General features: G+C 44.9%; 1 protein-coding gene across 1 annotated transcript in view; it reads left to right on the plus strand.

Moving 5' to 3' along the window:
• Positions 1–18057, plus strand: part of LOC142490127 (uncharacterized) — a 65643-nt gene extending 47586 nt beyond the window's left edge. The window contains exons 2-4 of the mRNA XM_075591957.1: positions 4539–4625; positions 9047–9144; positions 12853–18057. Of these exons, the coding sequence (XP_075448072.1) occupies positions 15469–18057 (2589 nt within the window). The 5' untranslated portion in view covers positions 4539–4625; positions 9047–9144; positions 12853–15468. The remainder of the gene's footprint in view (positions 1–4538; positions 4626–9046; positions 9145–12852) is intronic.
• Positions 18058–18071: the final 14 nt, after the last annotated feature.

Genomic DNA, 18071 nt, shown 5'->3' on the forward strand with positions numbered 1-18071 from the left:
TCATCCAGTCTCCCAAGCTCGCTGCCTACGTTTAATATTTGACTCCTCGCTCTCCTTCTCTTCTCAAATTCAGGCTTTTGCTAAATCGTTTGGAAGAAGCTTGTGGGGAGCGCAGATTTTCACCATATAAAGGGAAGAAAATATATAATAGTGTAGTATTTCCAAACACATGTGGCAATCTGTATGGGGATCGAGATTAGGAACTCACATTCTCCCAGTTAAAATACAGCATTGGAAGACAATCTGTAGACTCTGTAGTTTGCAGGGGGGTCTTGCCTAGTGTACTCTCCCTGGTGTCAGTAGATCAAACCCTCGGTGGAAACAAAGACAGCTCTAGTGCAACATTGTATGTTCACTAATGGTATATTCAATAAAAGCCGGAAGTGACGCGACGGGCCGGACCGGAAGTGACGCGACGCGATCCCGGGAGTGGGGTAGATGGTGTATACTGCTGCTGCGCTTTGATTTTTATGTGTCTATGCACATGGTGCTAATGTAAGTGCAAATTACCACTGCTTTTATTGAATATACCATTAGTGAACATACAATGTTGCACTAGAGCTGTCTTTATTTCCACCGAGGGTTTGATCTACTGACACCAGGGAGAGTACACTAGGCAAGACCCCCCTGCAAACTACAGAGTCTACAGATTGTCTTCCAATGCTGCATTTTAACTGGGAGAATGTGAGTTCCTAATCTCGATCCCCATACAGATTGCCACATGTGTTTGGAAATACTACACTATTATATATTTTCTTCCCTTTATATGGTGAAAATCTGCGCTCCCCACAAGCTTCTTCCAAACAGTCAAGAGAGGAGGAACTGGATCTTCTCCTAAGAGGGTTGAGCAGCGAATTTTGCTATTTTTATTTTTGAGCACTATTTATATTGATCACTATATATTTATATATTTATTTATTTATCACACCTTTATTGGAAGCGCCTCACAATTTTTTTACACTTGTCACTTTTGCTAAATCGGGCAGATTTTTTTCTCCACAACATTGCACAAACCCACCCTTTCCTTTGTCGCCCGCCCTACAACTACAACTCTCCTGCATCTTGCATGCCATCACCTCCCGACTTGACTAATGCAACCTTCTCCTCTCTGACCTTCCTGCCTTCCAACTCCATACTCTATCTACAATGTACCCAAGATGCTGCTGCTACAGATATCTTATTCTTTCATACTGTAGGTCTGTCTAGGCCCCTCTCCTGCTGAAATGTGTTGAATGGGTACCCATCAAAACCTGTATTAACTATAAAATTCTACTCCGGTCCTTCAAGGCCCTACAGTCTTCTACCCCATGTTACATCTCAGCTATAATCCCCCACTATACTGTACCACTTCTCATCCATTACATTATATGGAAGGCTGTCTCCTCTCAGCTCCCTTCGTCTCTACAGCATTCTCATGTCTAAAACATTTCTCAGCATTTGCCATTCCACATTCCTCTCCATCTTCAAGTCACTCCTGAAATGTCATCTCCTCTGTAAAGAATTTGGTTAGTTTGGGCACGTGGCTACTCCTCACAGCCCTGATGCACTTACTCACCTCTTCAAATATGTTATTTACTGCACTTGCTCCTATTGTATTGTGTATGTCTCCCATTATTCCATTTAGAGCTTGCAAGCTCTGTGTGCAGCGATTCCCTAATTCCCATTGTTAACTTCCTGTTTAACAAACTTTGTATATTTCCCCCCTGTACTGTCTTGCTAATTCTCTAAAGCACTGGATACATTGATTGTGCTATATAAATAAACATATACATACATATACAATTGGTCGCTTCAAAGAATATTGAACCATACTTTTAAGGAGCACTCCTTTCTAGCGACTCTTTCTTTTTTCTAATAGGATTGAAGCAGAGGGTCTCCGGAGTTGACCCGCGCTAATTTCAGCTCCGGGGACCCCCTGCTTCCTGAGAAAGGGGATGCCAGTATCTGCTGTTTAAATGTTCTGTGTCACGTGGGCCAATGGGAAGCTGTAAGTGATGACTTCACGGCTTCTTATTGGCCCTCCGGATGTGGGGCATTTAAAGCCGCTATTTCGATAGCCCCAAATAGCTCTGTCTGGGCTGCTAACAGCACCTCCTTCCGAGGTAAGGATCTCGGGAAGCAGGGTGTCCAGGGCATGAAATTAACGCGGTTCAGCTCCGGCAACAACCTGCTTCAAACCTATTTTAAAAAGTTAGTAAGAAAAAAATAAAAAGCCACTCTGTAAATATATATATATATCTTTAGATAATGTGTGATTATCCTCTCAGGCTGTTATATGCTTGCGGTAAGCCAATTCTGGCAAGGTCTCTGGTTATGAGTTGGCAGCACCCACAACCGATCTGATTTTTGCATTATTATAACATCACAAAATCCCCACTAATTTCTTGACTACATCTATCTGTCTCAGAATGATGTGGTCAACGAAATGACTAAGACTTGGAAACTGATAACTGTTGCATTATGAAAACAGAATATCCTTGGATTTACAGATCTTGTGCAAATTTCAAAGCAAATGTGTCCGTCCAGGATCAGGATGTTAACATACAGTAAAATCTGTTTTCTTTTGAACAGTGGCAGATAATCTACCATCTGCACTGTGAATACTGTTCTGTAGATGCAGGGTGATAATACATATATATAGGTAATTAATAGTTATTTTTAACTGTTACGCTGATTTTTCAAAACGCTGCACAATGTACAGTATTGCTAACTTAGGGGGGGTAAGTTATATACTCCAAAGACGTGTGGACCCTTATCATCAAAAAAACTCCAAAGCCAATGGCCTAAATGCAGATCTATGTACAAAGTATAGCAGTATATCAGGGGAATTATAACAAACTTTTCTTTTTTTGGGGTATAGGACAGATAAAAAATAAAAATGATGTGGAGGGGACAGAGCAAGAGAACTGTTGCAAAGAGAAACAATCTGGATTTTCAAAGTAAAAACAAGAATAATAGACGGTCTCAAACAGGAGTGGCCAACTCCAGTCCTCAAGGGTCACCAACAGGCCAGGTTTTCAGGATATCCCTGCTTTAGCACAGGTGGCTCAATCAGTGGCCGCTTAGAAATCCAGAGCCACTGATTGAGCCACCTGTGCTGAAGCAGGGGTAACCTGAAAACCTGACCTGTTGGTGGCCCTTGAGGACTGAAGTTGACCACTCCTGCGTCTAAACTCCTGATTTACAAAAGTGTTCCTAATGTTTTTAGTAACATTTCTGTATATTTATGTTGTATTATAAGTAGTTATATATTGATGTTTTGTAACAGCATCTGCATATGTGTGATACTCTGGGTATTGTAGATGAGGTAAATCCTGATGATGACTCCCTGTTTTTGAATAACAAAAGCAAGTCTATAAAGTTATTGAGATGCTTTTAAAGAAGCAATCAAAGGCGGCAGATTTAGAATTTTTGAATTTTTAAAATATATATATATAGTTGAAGCATGGGGTCTCCGGAGATTAACCCTGTTAGTTTCAGCTCTGGCGACCCCAGAGATACTTATTGTGAATTAGGTGCCGGTAGACGCTCCCCTCGGCTACCAGGGTTCACAAAATGTGCACTCTTCAGATATTTCCCATCCTGCGGGCCAATAGGAAGCTGTGACGTAATTGGTGCGGCTTCCTATTGGTTAATTAAAACTTTGAATCCCTGCTTGCTCAGCCAGAGCAGCTACCGGCATCTACTTCGGAGGCAAGAATCTCCAGAAGTAGGGGGTCCCGGAGCTGAAATTAACAGGGTTCAACTCAGGAGACCCCCTGCTTCAATTCTCTCTCGCTCTTGCTCTCTCTCTCTCTCATATCACTTGTGAGCACATTCACATGTCTTAGGCTGCGCTTAGAGTGCCGGCGATGCGACGTCGCCCGAAAACAAATGTATTGCTGCCGTCGCGTGCGCTTATAGTAAGCGCGACGCAACGGAGCGACGGAAGCGACACGAAATTTGGAAGCCGGTCAAATTTGATTTTTCAGAGGCTGTTGCCACATGTGACAGCCTCTGAACCAATCAATGACCTGGTCGCCCACGACGTCGCTGCAAAGCGAATTACAACTTTCGCTAGCGGCGACGGGTGACGTCACCCGTTGCCTCGCCATCGCGTGCACTATAAGCGTGGCCTTAGACAGGTCTGCAACCCTGCCTTTCAACCATTATCACCTAGCATACAGTGCCCCCACTGCAGCAAGGGATTCTGGGAAGTGACAGCACATTCACATGTCTTAGACATACACCCTTTTTCACCCACCATAACTTAAAATGTGTATATATATATATATATATATATATATATATATATATATATAAAACAATTAACAATTTGCCGTCTTGGATTGCTCCTTTAATGTAACCTAGCACCCCATAAGGGAAGGGGTTGTGACTATATACTGTAAGAAGCAAGTATGTATGATGATTAATGTTCTGACTTCGCGTAGGAATGAGGTCAGCGTAGAGGTGAATCCCTTTTCAAGAAACTTTGAATGCGGTACATTACATTTCTTATTGATAACTCTTTTGTAATGTCTTTTGAAAATGTATTGCAGAGCGATTAAATAAAGAACATGAGGCTTTTCCTGAATATCAATGCGGTTGATGTACACCACATGAAAGAAGCATCCGGGGCAACGCAAGTGAGTACACTACTTTATCCCAGAAGCACCCGGGGCAACGCAAGTGAGTACACTACTTTATCCCAGAAGCACCCGGGGCAACGCAAGTGAGTACACTACTTTATCCCAGAAGCACAAGCCCGAGACCCACTACATTCGGGACTCCTCTCTCCTCAGCAATTAAGAAGCACCAGAACATTTGGTAAAGAGATAAGTGAAAAATCACTTTATAAGTTCTTCTAACATGATAAAGACGTTATCTTATTCATTTGATTCCACTCTCCATTCTTTATGGTCAGAATTTGTCAGCGCTTAAAGCACCAAACAAGCTGGGACTTATTTTGTGTGCAAATTCTTTTTTTTTTTTAACATACGTTTGAAGCAGGGTGTCTCCAGAGCTGAACCCCATTAATTTCAGCTCCAGTGACCCCCTGCTTCCAGAGATGCTTACCTCCGAAGGGGGTGTCGGTATCTGCTGCACGTTTATAGCTCCCACGTCACGTGGGCCAATGGGAAACCGAGCCTGATGATGTCACGGCTTTCTATTGGCCCACAGGGCGCTGGGAGCTTTGAAAAGAGGGCTATCACGTTATCCCTGCTAGCCGAGCACAGTTGCTACCGGTACGCCCTACGGAGGTATCTCCGGAAGCAGGGTGTCCCCAAATCTGAAATTAATGGGGTTGGACTCCGGAGACCCTCTGCTTCAATTCTATGTTACATTTATTTAAATCGCGAAAAACAAAATCGCCCACTTGGATTACCTCTTTAATACACAAATATGAAGCAAGAGGACCAGGAACATTATTATAGTAAAGGAAGCTAAGAAAAAGCTGCTCGCTGGGGTGTTTCCGCAAGGAAGCCAAATGTGTGAGAATGCTAAAGGGCGGCAAACTAATGCACAGTTTGCAATCATGGTGCAAAACTATGAAACAGAGTATGGTAATAGTGGGTACCTGCAGAGGAGATGCACAGATGAACTTTGTAGATGGCTAATATTTAATAATTACTTCATAATACAGTATATAGGCATTCCACCAGGGGCTTCCCACAATGCTGCACCATAGATTAGCTCCATACAAAGGTTTCCTTGACCAGGATTACTCCAGTCTCCCCATTCCCTCCAACACTTCATAGTAAGTTATGTCAGATACAGGGGTTCCTCAGGGTGTAGTTATTTCATGAAAGACACTTTTTTTTACTAGAGATGGGCGGGCTTGGTCCAAATCTCCTCCCTGGATTTTCCACCCGGGCTTTTCAGACAAAATACGATCCACGCGTTAAAAACCATGTTCGCATTTCAGCAAACTTTAGCCCGCGCGAATTATTTCAAATCCGCCCCATGGGGCTCTGATTTTCGGATTTATAAAAAAAAATAAAAATCTGACGTTGAATTTAACGTAAATCCGGTCCACGGAGCGTGTTTATATCGTCCCCGACATAAATCCAACATCGGATTGGATTGCGTTTGTTGGATTCAGATTTTCAGTAGTAGAAAAAAAAAAAACAAAACACGGTGGATTTGCCTTTTTGAGACTGATCGGCGGAAATCTGCGGCTGAGAGGAACTGGCCAACAGTCGCGGGGGATTCAAATTCTAAGACAAAATCCACCCATCTCTACTTTGTACATATGAAACAGTTTGTATTGCTGCTTTGGGATCCTACTTTGAGAGCCTTCTCTGTGGCACTCGGAAGCTATGAGACTAAACTACAACATTGGAAATTAAAGCTTATCCAATCCCTATCATTTTTGGGATGCTAATTGAAGCTGCAATGTTACCTTGACTCCATTGTACTGGAGAGACTAGCAGATCATTGCAGAGCAATACTGTACATTGCTCACGCCTTCAGCTGCCAAAGGGTTAAGTGGACATCTGTTGTCTCTCTTTATTTTTAGATCAGTACAGAATGGTTTCACTACAGTATAGTTGAAAACATATGTTAAATCTAGGCAGCCTCGTCCCTGTAACTGTGTAAAGAAAGAATATGTCTTGGATGTGACACTTATCTTACTGTTTTTGGAACACACAGCTTGGTTTGAACAAGTCACAACATCATAACATTTACCTGTAAGCATGAAATAAAATACCAGCTAACAGCCTTCTCTTGTTATTACGTTGCTGCAAATACACTGCGGTGTATTTAAATTGTAAAAATACTTCCCCCCCCCCCTTAGAAATACAGTATATGGAAATAAATATAATAGCAACGTTGCCCTTCCCTGCCCTACTCCCCGGGAAATATAGATTTAATTGAAAGATGAGTGCATCGTTCTACTATCTGATTTCCAAATTCACAGACAACTATTGAAACCAATCAAGTAGAGCACGGCCATCAAAAAGTGTTCTGCATTACTACACATTGTTTTTTAAACAAGACCATGGATTCACGTTGGTGGTATTGGTGGTGATAATCAGAAACAAGTAGCATCAGGTCATGAGGGATTTGTTAATGCTGATGCACAACTTCTTGTACCAGTATGCATGCTGCTTAATACTCAGCTCAGCAGGTAGTACATAGCTAGTACACAGGTACATAGCTGCCCATTGCACAAGGCCTTAACCCGTGCGTGCCTGCCTTAAGGTTGACCTACAGTCCTCACTTACCTACGCCTATGTTTTCGGGTCTGCCCTTTTTCTCCTGCTCCTTGTCTTCTCTAATACAAGTGGAAAACTGTGGCCAAAAAGTCTCATTAGTAGTAATAGAAATATATATCCAATATAGATTTTTTTTTCTCTTGCACGGATGACGGAAGTATTGGGGTTCATTTGATAGCTGTCCTTGAATATTATAGGTTAGCCAATGCTGGTTTAACCTTGTCAGCGTTGAATGTCCCTGCACCACATTGGAAGGGTACTCCTGCGAAATAACACAACTGAAAGAACAGAAGTAACCCAACCTCAATGAAGCTATACAGTCTCTGCACAGCAAGAGGTAAGTGAATAGATGGACAGAGGACCGTCCATCCCCTCCCCACATAACTCTCTCCTTACAGCTCAGGGGTGGGAAACTCCAGTCTTCAAGGGCTACCAACATGTTAGGTTTTCAGTATATCCCTGCTTCAGCACAGGTGGCTCAATCAGTGGCTAAGTCAAAGACTGGGTTTGGGCTCTCCATTCCCCCTTCCCCCGCTCATTTACTTGCATCCTGAGTCCCATACAATCTGGTGGCGGGCCTGTGTGACCACACTACAAACACATTCTTATGGTAAGGTGTCATATCTTAGCACAGTTTAGTAAATATGGCCCTTGGTATCATATGACCACTACCAGGGGCCACCGATAGTGTGGAAGTTGTCAAAGAGACCGTAGAGGAGAGAAGATGCCATGCCAGCAGCATATAACGTCACCGAACCTCTGGGCTCATAACAGTGTTTCTACCCCACCAAGAGCCAAATACCAACTTCACCCATCCTCGCTACCCACAATAAACATTAAAAAAAACAACAACACTAATACCCACCTCCTCTACCCCCAACAATCCCCCCCCCAACACAAACAGTACATTAATGGGCAAAATTACTATTATCCACATATGGATAATAGTGCATTTGCCCATTATAGAAGCAAACATTAGCCAGCCAGCATAAATAAAATAAATACTACTTCTACTTACCCTGCCATGATGAAGGACATCCTCGTCAGCATACTTCAGGTCCATGTCCTCCATGGGCAGCAAGAGTACATGAAAAAATACAATCTAATGGACCATAACCCCATAATCACCTTAGCGGTTAATAACCACTGTAGTAATTAAAGGGGTTAACCCACCCTCCCCTGCTACCCACCCACCCCGGGAACACTATACCCACCCTATACCCATTGATTGGCACAGTGGTACATCACACCCATATAATATGGGCATGATAAGCCACTATAGCACTCAATGGTCAACCTAATACAAATCATTAAGGCCAAAAATACACAATAAAAGAAATACACAAGCACCTTAACACCCCAACAATAAAATAACAAAAAAGCCTAATAGTGTACACAGATACATTTTATTCATCACCAAAACAGCAAAATAATTAAAATTATGTTATTCCAAAACATAAGAATGCAATTAAATAAACACCTATCCAAGCAATTCAATCAATAAAAGCACTAGCCAACAAATCAATTACAGAAATAAAACCACTAGCCAACAAAACAATGAATTAATGTAAACCGCTAACCAACCCTAAAATGTACTAAAAAGAAGCCATCCAAATGCCAAACAATTTATCAAAACAATAAACAGAAATAGAAAAAATAACAATCAATGCAAAACAAGCATTTTCCAAAAAATGCATTTCCTGTCACTGTATTTATCTGTACAATAAAGGGGCACAGATGAATACATTTGCAGTCAATGGCCAATGAAAAACATAAAAAATAAATACAATCATAAAACCTGAAGAAAAAAAACAATTACATACATTCAATATTTATCTTACCTTTAGAAGTCTTCACCCACCGATTCCCGGCGTATCAGGAAGCTCTCGACCCGTGACTTCATCCACTGCAATCCGACTCCATCCTCCTTGAAGAACAGCATCAGGTACAAAAATCTTCTTTCTTTCATCTTATTTCTCCTTCTATCTTCATCTGTCATTCTTTTCTTCTTTTCTTTAATCTTCTATCTTCTTTCTTTCAATCCGAAACGGATTTTGCCACGTCGAGTTCTTCCGCTAAAATGAGACGTACAGGTCTTATATAGAGCCTGTGATGTCACATTTTTGGGTCAGATGGTACAGCTACAATCCGATTGGACACTGTTTCATGTGACAGGCTTTTTTTTTTTAAAGGATGTGACGTCATCTCCAAGGGAGGTACGTCACATTCTTAAAACCACATGACTATATCACATGGTATTACAGCCAATGGGATTGAAGACAAACCCATTGGCTCCTGCACCATGTGATATGTTCCATTAGTTAAAAAGTATGTGACATAACTTTAAGGGATGGTGTAACATCCTTTTTAGAATGGAACATATCACATGGTACAGGAGCCAATGGGATTGTCTTCAATCCCATTAGATTGTATTTTTTTCTTGTACTCTTGTTGCCACGGAGGACATGGACCTGGAGTATGGTGATGAGGACGCCCTTCATCATGGCAGGGGTAAGAAAAACTTTTATTTACTTTATTTATACTGGCTGGCTAATGTTTGATTTTGAATGGGTAAATTATCAGTGGTGGGATTCTGCCGGTTCGCACCGGTTCGTGCAAACCTGTTACTAAAATTTCACAAGTTCACGAACCGGTGGTTAATTTGGCGGCGGGCAACGGGCAGCGTGCGGCGTGTACCAGCATCTTTTCCATGCTTTTCATAATGTCACGACATTGCATTTTCATGGCAATGGACGTCACGTGATGCGGTTACGTCATGTAGCGTCCCCGTTGACATGGCAACATGGCACCATTTGACGCCCGTGGCCATATTGATTGAGATGAAAGCAGGGAAAAGATGCTGATAGATGCCACCCACCGCCCGCCACCCGGACAGGTGAAGGTAAGAACCGGTAAATAAAATTGTATAATCCCACCACTGGCTATTATCCATATCTGGATAATTGTAATCGTGCCCATTACTGGACTGTATGTGTTGGGGGGGGGGGGGTGGGTTGTTGGGGGGGGGGTGGGTTGTTGGGGGTAGAGGAGGTGGCTAGTAGATTTGTTGTGTTTAATTTTGTTTATTGGGGGTAGCGGGAGTGGGTGAAGAGGGTAGTTGCCCCAGGATGGGTGTTTAGGCCTTCCGGGGGGTAGCGGGACTGGTTAACCCCTTCATTACCATAGCGGTTCCCACCGCTATGGTAGTGAAGGGGTTAACTCCTCCCACAACCTTCCCGGCAGGCCTAACCACCAACCCTGGGACTACTACCCCCTTCATCCACCCCCTCCGCCCCAAGAAACAGGCTATTGAGGTTTAACCTCTTCATCGCTTAGCGGCTAGCTGCTAAGGTAATGATGCTGTTTTAATAACATTTTTAATACTAGTGTGCGTGAGCAGGGGGTCGCCGGAGCAGAACCGCATTGATTTGAGGTCCGGGGACACCCTGCTTCCTGAGATACAGGCCCCGTTATGGGGTGCCGGTATTTCCAATGCATTTAAATCCCACGGTCATGTAACGCAAGACATTTATATTCATAGGAGATACCAGCACCCCATACCGGGGCCTGTATCTCGGGAAGCAGGGGCTCCCCGGACCTGAAATCAACGCGGTTCTACTCCGGAGACCCCCTGCCCACGTACACAAGTATTACATTTTTATTAAAACCCTGCGATCGCTGGCAAGATATGCGCAGGGAGAGGCGGCTCTCTCTGTGCAGCTCTCTATGCAGCTGGGCCAGATTGCTGCAGATCGCCGGGTGAGCCCTTTAGAGAGAGGCGAACATCACGTCGCTGGCTCCTCGCCAGTTTGGGGCATTTTGCTATTGCAGGTATTGGAGGCTTTCTGAATACCGTGATAACACACTCAAAAAACTGGTGGCGTAACCGGCCCAGCGATTTTTATAATGAAGGCTTATAGTATAGGCCCCATAGTATTTAATTATGGAGAAAAAAATCACGATATACCATGTGCAGGCTACTTTAGCAGTCATTTATTTTTCACCATACATTCAATGGTAAGTAATCATTGTGACGGTGAGGGGGTAACCAGGCTCACAATAAAGGTTTAAGCCCGTTTGGTTACCTCTGATCCATGTATTGGGGTTCCAGAGTGTCAGCTCTTGAGCCCAGGGTTTGTACATGCATAACCTGTAACATGCGGTAAAGTATTTGATGTGTTTTTACCTTTCCAGGAGTGCCAGCAAGCAAAGATTGCTGTGGTATGAGTTTCAAGGGGGAATTTGTGGAGAAAGTGTTGTCAGAATTTGCCTAGGTAGCTGGGTACAGAGTCGCTGGATACCCCAAAAATGTACCGGGGGATCATGAGTGATTCTTGGATACATGTAGGCACATTGTCCCGGCAATACCTCCCCTTGAAAATGCTTTCTGCTTCAGCACAGACCAGAAAGGTAAAAGGGGCCCTGAGGTGTCCCCGAAAGAGTCAAGGGGTCTCTAGGTTAATCGGGATACCTAGTAAATGCCCAGGTCACCCAGAACCGGTATAGGGGTACTTAGGTGCTCCAACCATACATATAAGGTTGTGAGGGGATTCTTAGAATCCATACTAAGTCTATGCAATAGTGTGTGGGGAATATGGCTAGTGACAAATAAAGTGCAGCTTTTTATTCAATTTCCCATACCAGAAAGATATAGGTTTTTAAAGTGTATATTTTATTAACAAAGTGTGTTAAGTACATATATGCTTTGTGCACAGTAAATGAGCTGGGACTTTCAGAACCAATGTTCTGACAGGCCACTGGGGCTACCAACTTGGTGCCAGTAGGTCTGAGAGGACATCAGAGATGAAAACCACAGAGGATGTCTGAGGTGTCAAGACCATTTGGGCAGGAGGGAAGAGCAAGTACCAATGTCCTGGGATGAATGGAAGTTCTCCAAATTTTCATTTGCGCCACCAGACTTGGAGGAGCCAAACCCAACGTGTGACTTCTGAATAGCAAGTGGCTGAGGTGGCAACCTTGCACATGCCCGTGGCAGATTCAGCACCCCCACTTGCCCGGCTTCACAAGACCAGCATCACTCTGATTGGCTGGTTAAGAAACTCCCATGCCCAGATTGGCTGCAGGGTTTTGTGACTGAAAGTCAGAAGTATTATAAACCCCTGAGCCAATCAGATTGGTAGATTCTAAGCACCCAGTCCAGCAAGTAAATTCAAGTCCTCTGGAGAGAGGGGAGCGGTGGCATCTGGAATTGCAGGCTGATTACAGTTCCAGGACATTTCAAACTAGGTCCCTGTCAGGGTAAGCTTTGGATTTAGAAGCCCCTGCACCTAGGAAAGTCTAGTTTTCACCCCCAAGCCCCCAGACTTTTCTTATGTCGTTTTTGTAACATTGCGTGTGTCTGCCTTTTCCTGTGAATAAATTTACAATTTATTTAATTTACGTGTTTTGCTCAATGTTTGATCCTGGTAAAAAGGTGTAAATGCCAGGTCTCTCGTAATAATCATCACATATTTAAACTCTATCATAAAACTGAGATGGCATGTGTGTATTTCTGCGATACAAGGGGCGTCATTTATTATTAAAGTATCCTGGTTGCAAAACTGGTTAAAAAAACAACAAATGTATTTTAATAATCCCATTGCATTTTTTCTTGAAAAAAAATCTAATACCGTTTCTGCACATTTTTTTGCAGCCTGGGAACGGGGAATAAGAACTCACTGTTTGTGTAAGGATTACCGAAGTACAGCCACTCCGCGCATCCTCTCGAGCACCACCGCGCACGCGCGGGGTGCCTATGGATCACATTCCTTACCAGACGCGCGCAGCATGCACACGCGCCAAAATGGCATCATCCGACGCCGTGGACTCAAGCTCCACCCCCAGCTCGTGCCGCGCACTGACTGCACGCGGAACTCGCACGTGACACGAGCACCACGCCCCCAAGCTCCGTGTCAAGATCCACTAGCTGCCAAACAGCTACAACTGCTCATAGAAGCATTAATTAGCTGCACAAACAGCTGCACCTGCTCATAGATGCATTCATTAGTTGCAACACAGCTACACCTGTACATGGAAGCTTTAGACCTATCACGGCCGCCTTAGGGGTTGGCTGATCCTGCCTATATATGCTCACCAATGTCACAGGTACATTGGCTGAGCATAGATATATTTTACTCTGTGTTTACTCTTGCTGTTCCTGCCTTGTTCCTGTCCTGTTGCTTTGTTCCAGTTTTGATCTTCTGTGTACCAATTCAGCTTGCTTTGACTACTCCTACCTCTGGCTCCTGATCTTGGCTTTCTCTGACTCCTCGCTCCTCTCTAATCCTGAACTCGGCATTGCACCTCGAACACTCTCCACTCTCCAACCCTGACATCGGCAAAAGTACCTTCTACACTCCGGATATCTCCTACGTTGAACTCGGCAAGTATAAAGACTATTCTGATCTGTATATCCGGGACCCAGCTGTCAAGGCAAACCTTGTCTGTGTCTGTGGCCCCCGTGCCTGTGGCTGGTGTTTGTTACTACTCCCATCTCAGTACCGGGGTCTCGTCTTGTTTGTGGGGAGCACAGCGTAACAGTTTGCGCCGCAATTGTGCTTACAGTATGTAAATACATACAACAGACGACAGAGAAGCCCAATGCTACATCCAACATGACAAAAATACACAGTAAAATACTTATATATTCTCTTGAAGTAGGGTCATTTAGTTTAACCCTTTGGTCAAAGCGTTGTAAGCTTGCGAGCCACGTCAAGGCAGACACCTGTTCGCAAGTCCTAACACTACCAGATAAAATACTAATATACCTCTATTAGGATTAAAATTCTCATTTACCTCTATTAGGAGGGAGAAAGACCACAGTGGGTCTATGTCCAGCAGAATGAGGCACTTGCAAACAGGGGAAGTGGGGAGGGGCGGGCTTAAAACCTGGGAAGGAGGAGCCACTAACCTCCACCAGCTGGAACAGCTGAGAATGGGTTAACAAAACACAGAACCCCAGTAAGCTCTTTTTGGGAACCCCTGAGCCCCCACAATATATATATATATGTGTGAGGGTAGAAAATATTATATGAATATATGTTTATCCATTATTCCGAGAGTTATCCAACTCAGCAATGCAAACAGATATTGTACAGTAAAGATGGCGCCTGTATCCGGGAACACACCCTGAGATAATCCTGTAATGAAGACATCCGGCTGATGAAAGATGTACAAACAACAGGCTTATCAGCACGAGCTGATCACGCACCCATGCACGAAGGAATGTACACCAATGAGAGACGAAAGAGTGTCCCGGATCAAGATATAAACGGCTTAAGCCCAACCCCTGCCTCGCCCCATTGCTATGCTATATAAACTATGTGAGCTGAATAATAAAGCAGCAGTTCCTGTGTTACCCCTGGGATAACGCATGTACTGAGATAGAAGCTGAACCTTGTGTCAGAGTCTTTCTTAGTGAGCTAGCGCATGCATGATTGAATTTGGAGCAAGTGACTGAAGAGAGAGACCCTGATATAGTGAGATTCACGACCTCATTATTTGGCGCCCAACGTGGAAGGGGGGGAGCGTGACTCCGGCTCACCACGAGAGACTGACCTGTCGCTGATTTTGCTGCAGAGACCGTGACACACCGAACCGAGGACTGATCACCCTCATTGTCAAGGTAAGCTCTTGCATACAATTTGTGTGTTATCTTGCCTGTGACAAGTCGGTGGGTTGCTGCCTAGGTAGTATAATCTGTTTAGGTCTTTCACTCACGTTGATGTGATACAACGGTGTGATCTTTAGAGTCGCGCTCTGTTTAGAACTGTTAAAAATATCATACTCTTCAGTTGCTTGTGGTCACCTATAAGTTGCTAAATTGTACGAATGTTTACATGTTATATATGCTAGTCAGTGCCGCAAGTGGGAGCCCGAAGTGGAGTGGGATTTTTGTCGGCTGACTGGAGGTCGTATATGTAGGTGTATTAATTCATTAGTGTTGGGAATTTAGGTGACCGAGTAGGTATTAATGGGAAATAGACTGCGGGTTGTCTGATTGTTTTTCTGACTAGTAATTGCAAAATCCCTGAATGAGAGTGCAGGCTGTCAGCCCGAGATAAGGGAACAGGACAGGCACTGATGATCTGAGGGCGGTAACCTGGAAAAGTGGTTCCCTCGAGACGGCGAAGTAGTACTCTGTCTCCGGTACCGGGTGTCTGGGGTCAGGGACCCAACGTCTGAGGGCGGTAACCAAACAGTGGTTCCCTCGAGACGGTGACACAGGACCGGCCACGAGATATTAGTGGGACGAACAGAGAATTCAGAGATGTTGCACTTATTTAAGAAAAAACATGTGTTGCCCACAGGGGCACAGACAGCACTAGATTTAGTCCGCACTCGAGAAGGAAAGAAATATACCAAACATGCTACTAATCTATATAAACTGGCTGGAGTCCCGCCTACGGGAAGATTACAACCCAGCATATGGTCTAAAATGATAACCGAATCCCGGGGAATGCTGGAAGACAAAGGTCTTTTAGAGGTAGCACAGGCTCATCTCCGAGTAGCGGGAAAATTGTGTGATGAAGGTTATGAAGAAGTACGGGGGGAGGGTGGAGCAGAAAATACTGATCCCCTATATGGATATATGAAGCTTGTTAAAACTGAGGAAACCCCATATCCGCCGCCATACCAAGATGGCGCCCGCCCTAGTCCAAAGGGGTGGGTCTGTCACCATTGTGGTATGCAAAACCCGGAATGGCGGAGTTTCTGCTATAATTGTGGTGTGCCCCGTCCCGGCCCACCGCCCATCTTATCCGAGAAGTCCGCCCCTTCCTCTCCCGCCCAGACGCTCCCTCCCGCCCCTCTATATCCTATCCTCACCCCTTCCGGTTCCTTTTACCAAGGCCCGGATACAGGAAAAGGACCTAGTGACACGCAAGGCCCTAAGCCTGCTGGAACGCAAGGCCCGATGGTCAGTGAAACGCATGACGCTATGTCTACACTACAAGTACTTTTTCCCTTCACCTCGCTTCAAGAATTTCTCACTTCCCCAGAAGCCATCGCTGCGCGTCAACAAAGGCGACAGGCAATACGACCTGATAGTAGGTCGGAGTCCGAAACATCAAATCTAGGGGACTTTGACGACCCTTTATATCCAGGCCCTAATCCACCACCCACCTCTACGCCCCGGGCTCCGCCGCTCATAATCAATCCCACGCCAGTAGTTCCTACCAGACCACCTCTTTCTGACACACTCCCCCGGGCACCGGAACAGTGGCTTCCGGCACTATCCAAACCGTTTGTCACACGACAGGGCAAGCAAGTTATTGTCACTGTAGGAACTGGGGACATAACCACAGCGGTGGTAGATGTAATAGTTAACCCTGCTAACTCCCAACTCCAACACGGGAGTGGACTGGCCCGGAGTATCTCTCTTGCCGCAGGCCCCTCCATGCAGCGGGATTGCAACCTAATCATTTCACGCACAGGCCAAGTACCCCCGGGACAAATTGCTGTCACTGGCCCCGGTAACTTGCCTATAGCCCTTATAATACATGCCGTAGGTCCCCGGTATGACCCTGATTCTGCCGAAGTATGCGAATCTCAATTAAAGTCCGTCGTCTGGAATACCCTTATTCATTTGTCAGACCAGGCCTGTGTTGAGCGCGGAATCTCCTCTGTTGCTTTTCCTTTGGTATCCACGGGGTTATTTAGATACCCACTCAAACCTGCTGTAAATACTATCATATCTACCATATTCGAATTTGTGGCCACCCAACCTACTACACTCTCAGATATAGTGCCCTCGGCCGTGCCCCCACTCCCCGGTTCCCAGATTTATCATACCCAAGGGATATCAGCTATAAAAACGGAGCCCACGGCAGAAGGCCAAACCAATAATGCGACACATAACACACCCAAGCTTGGTCTTCAGTATGTTACGTTCACCCCTACACAAGTTTCCACTCTGGTGTCTGGTCTACCTGACCCGGAGAAACAGCCTATGCCGTTCTACAGACGAATGTGCCAGATACAGAAAACCTACGGATGCACCTGGCAGGATCTACAATCTCTCACGGAGATTAAATGCACAGACAGTTTCCTGCCACTGATGGCCCCGGCATTCGACCTAAGTCAGTCACAACCTATTGATACATACTCTTCGGGACTCACTTATTGTCAACAACTCAAACTCTGGGCCCAGGAAGCACTCACAGAGTTACAGGGCTCACTCCAAGAGATTACACAACAAACGGATGAATCTGTGGAACAGTACGGCTCCAGGATCAGAATACTGTTCGAAGATCTTGGCTTTGCCACTCAAGCCAAGGCTCACCGTATGATCCTGACTAAGGCTTTTATAGACGGACTCAATGAACAGCTGAAAGACAAGATTATGTCAATACGCCCAGATTGTATTGGGGGAACATTACAAGACGCTATATTAGTAGCTAAAGGTTTTGCCCGGTCACAAGCAAAGGAACTGAAAGACAAAGGGAAAAAGAAAGCACTTGCTCTAATGATGCAAGAAAATGAATGCACAGATGCAGTTTTATGTCCCTCCCTTAATACCTCACCTCCCGCTCCCGCTTCTTTCCCTCCACCGTCTGCCCCCGCCCCTTTCCAACCCCCCAGTAATAATCCGTACCCGCCCCCTCCTTTCCCTCCTTACCCACAGCCATACCCCTACCCTGCCCCTGCCCCGGCCTACACTCCCTATTATCCACAGCACACCCCCCAACAAGGATACTACCCAAACAATGGGCCTCGGCAAGACCGGAGACAAAACGGAGGAGGCCGCAGCCAAGGTGGACCAACCTGCTGGAACTGTGGAATAGTTGGACATGTTAGGAGAGAATGTAGGAAGCCCAGACCAGACCAACTACCTGAGGGACCTCCACCCCGGTCCTGAAAGGGGGGACAACC

The sequence above is a fragment of the Ascaphus truei genome, chromosome 3 (genome assembly GCF_040206685.1).
Source record: "Ascaphus truei isolate aAscTru1 chromosome 3, aAscTru1.hap1, whole genome shotgun sequence".
Taxonomy (NCBI): Eukaryota; Metazoa; Chordata; class Amphibia; order Anura; family Ascaphidae; genus Ascaphus; species Ascaphus truei.